Source organism: Bison bison, unplaced genomic scaffold, assembly GCF_000754665.1.
Source record: "Bison bison bison isolate TAMUID 2011002044 unplaced genomic scaffold, Bison_UMD1.0 scf7180017845696, whole genome shotgun sequence".
Taxonomy (NCBI): Eukaryota; Metazoa; Chordata; class Mammalia; order Artiodactyla; family Bovidae; genus Bison; species Bison bison.
The window spans coordinates 11520-14647 of NW_011476269.1; the positions used below are offsets into that span (position 1 = coordinate 11520).

The 3128-nt window shown below is 38.0% G+C and overlaps 1 protein-coding gene across 1 annotated transcript in view; it reads left to right on the forward strand.

Annotated features, from left to right (window-relative positions):
- Positions 1-3128, forward strand: part of LOC104986240 (cytoplasmic tyrosine-protein kinase BMX) — a gene marked incomplete at its 5' end in the record, with an annotated part of 17502 nt that overhangs the window by 10194 nt on the left and 4180 nt on the right. The window contains one exon of the mRNA XM_010836718.1: positions 1362-1480. Within this exon, the coding sequence (XP_010835020.1) occupies positions 1362-1480 (119 nt within the window). The remainder of the gene's footprint in view (positions 1-1361; positions 1481-3128) is intronic.

Sequence of the window (3128 nt, forward strand, 5' to 3'; positions counted from 1 at the left end):
AACAAGAAAAGTTTAAAAAGCCTTGATTGGGGTGGGGTAGGGAGAGAGAGAGAATGCGTGTGTGTGTTTCTGTGTGTGTATGATGGCTCCTTTAGCCCGTTCTGGTTTTTTCTTAATACTATATGCTCAAATGGGCACAGCATTAACACTAGGAAAAATTTTCTTGTCATTTATTAAATTTTCTGTAGCATCAGGTAAGGCCGTAGACTCATTCTCTTGGCATTCTAGCAACACTTTAGGATTTGAAAAATTAGTTTGATTGTGATAGCAGTTTAAGAAGAATCTTCCATTTCCTGAATTCTGAATCCTCTTACTATTTATTTAAGCCTTAGAGCCAATTTTCATGGTTTTATACAGGAAATGAAGACATATCTGGTAGCCTTTCCATTCAACAAACATTTATTGAGTGCCTAATGCCTAGGCCCTGTGGGAGATACTGATATAAATGAGTTAATCTCTGCCCTCAAAATGCCCACAGTTGAGTCTAGAGGGCAAGCAGATGTCCCTGCCATTGAGACAAAATACAGCTATAAAGTTGTGCCAATTCAACATAACCACATGTAATTCTGAGGAGGGATAATATAGTTTCAAATTCTGAAGAGTTGACCAAATCCAGCCCTATATTTAGCAAACATGTCCCTAAAAACACCATAGGGAGATCTGTATTTTTTTTTAAGTTTTCTTCAAAATTCATTATGAAAAGCTGCTCCTCTTCCAGAACCCCTAAATATTATAAACAAAAGTGTACTGCATATCCTTGAACATATATTTTTATCATCTTGATATCTTCATAAGATATTGTTGTCCATCATTGCTTACAACAGCAGGTTAGAAGCAACTTACACAGTTAAACAAATAACATTAATTCATAAGAGGGAAGACTATTCAGCCATTAAACATGATGCTGCAGAAGAAAACGTAACCATGGGGGAAATGTTCTTGATATGTCATTAAAGGAAAAATGAAAGCAAACCTCAGTACAACAGAAACCCAATTTTGTTCAAATTATATATAGAAAAAAGATTGGAAAGTACAAGCAAAAATGTATCTTAAGTGGTAGAATGACTGACTATCCTTGGGGTGGGATTCAGAGTGATTTCACTTTTATGTGTTTTTTTAATATTTTATATTTACCAAATACGTGGCATTCATATTTTGGTATTTTCAAAACTAGATATCATTTTAAAAAAATGCTTACAAGTCATAAGCAGCCTGTAGCTAAGCTCAAAAACTGAAAGATCCAGAAAATCAAGGCCCTCGGCGGAGACTGGATGGCTGCAAGCCCTGCGTCGGCCAGCAGAGGGCTTCCCACTTGATACAGCCAAGCGGTGTAAGGGCTGTGTTGATGTTTTCCCCTGCAGGTATGTTCTTGATGACCAATATGTCAGTTCCGTAGGAACAAAGTTTCCAGTCAAGTGGTCAGCCCCAGAGGTGTTTCACTACTTCAAATACAGCAGCAAGTCAGACGTATGGGCGTTCGGTAAGAATGTGGCCACATGAGACCCATTTCACAAGCTGGCTTCCACAACAGGAAACCACATAGCAGCAACATCCATTTTCAGCAAATCCTCTGAGCACTTACAAAATGATCTGTATACCCAGAGATAAGCAAGGGATTGAAGACGATGATGGTGACCCTTTCTTGGGTCGGTGTTAGGATGTCTGCCACTTACTGTATAATTGGCGTGTTGCTAACACCTCCTCATAAAAATCCAAAGGGCTAAAAGCTTTTTTGCATTGAAGATTTTACGTTTTCAAAAAGAAGTCACTGAAAATTAAAACCCAGTTTGCATGAGGTATAAAATGTCGAAGGGCTTAAAATGAAGTCATCAACTTTCTGCATGAAAGTGGCATGATAACCATTATTCTGAGTTGACCAATTTCGGGGGGCATGCCTGGTGTAAACACCAAACATGAGTTAGCACTTTCTTTGGCCCATCCCAATTTCAGCTAGTGTCTTTGTTAAAATTCATCATTTAGATCAGGGGTCAGCAAACCATGACACAGAACCAATTCCAGTGGCCTGTTTCTATAAGGGAAATTTTATTGGAGTGCTGCCGTGTCCTCTGCACATATGGTTTATGTATTGTCTGTGGTTGATTTTGTGCTTACAGCAGTAACTGCCACAGAGACTGCATGACCCTCAAACCTAGCAAACTTACTGTGTGGCCTTCCCTATTTTATTAAAAGATCTGCATTGAAATTAAGTAAACATAATTACAAAATTGCTTCCCTGGTGGCTCAGTGGTAAAGAATCTGCCTGCCAAACAGGAGACACAGGTTTGATCCCTAGATCAGGAAGAGCCCCTGGAGGAGGAAATGGCAACCCAATCCAATATTCTTTCCTGGGAAATCCCTTGGACAGAGGAGCCTAGCGGGCTACGGTCCATGGGGTCACAAAGAGCTGGACACAACTTAGCGAATAAACAGCAGCAGCAATTAGAAAACAGAAATAATTCTTAAATTGTGCTTCTGTAGATATTCTAGTATTTTTCCACATCAGTAGGAATGTCAGGCTTGTTTAAAATCACTGTCAGATGGGCCCAGGATAAGTATTACAAATTATCATAAGGTTATGGAATGTATTAAATACAACTGAGAACTATTTCATGCCTGTCTTAGTCCATAAGTATAATTTGACTTTCTACATGACAACTGAGACTGTCTGAACAAAGGAAAATTTAGTTAGCCATTTATTTTTCTATGTGATAATTTTTTAAAATAATTCTTCCTTTTATAAAACTGGTATTGTTCACTGTAAAAAAATTCCAAGAAATATACAGAAAAAGGAAAAACTACAAAGAGCATTTTAGTGAATACTTAATGTCATTTTGTGCTGATGAACTTGTCAAAATTAGTTTCAATCTCTTTGTATCAATTCATATGCCTTATAAAAGATATTTAAAAAAAATAAGACTCTAGGCCCGCCCTACTCCAACTATCAGAAAATTGTGTTATTTAAAATATATCTTAGTCAAAGTCCCAGTGTACAAATAGATGAAATCAGAATGTCTCCAGTAGACCAAGAAAGAGTTTAGACCCCAGGCAGCCAAGCCACTACTCTGCCCCTTAAAGGTGGCCCCAGAGCCCTGACTGAATACAGTACAAAGATATTTCCGGAGCATAAA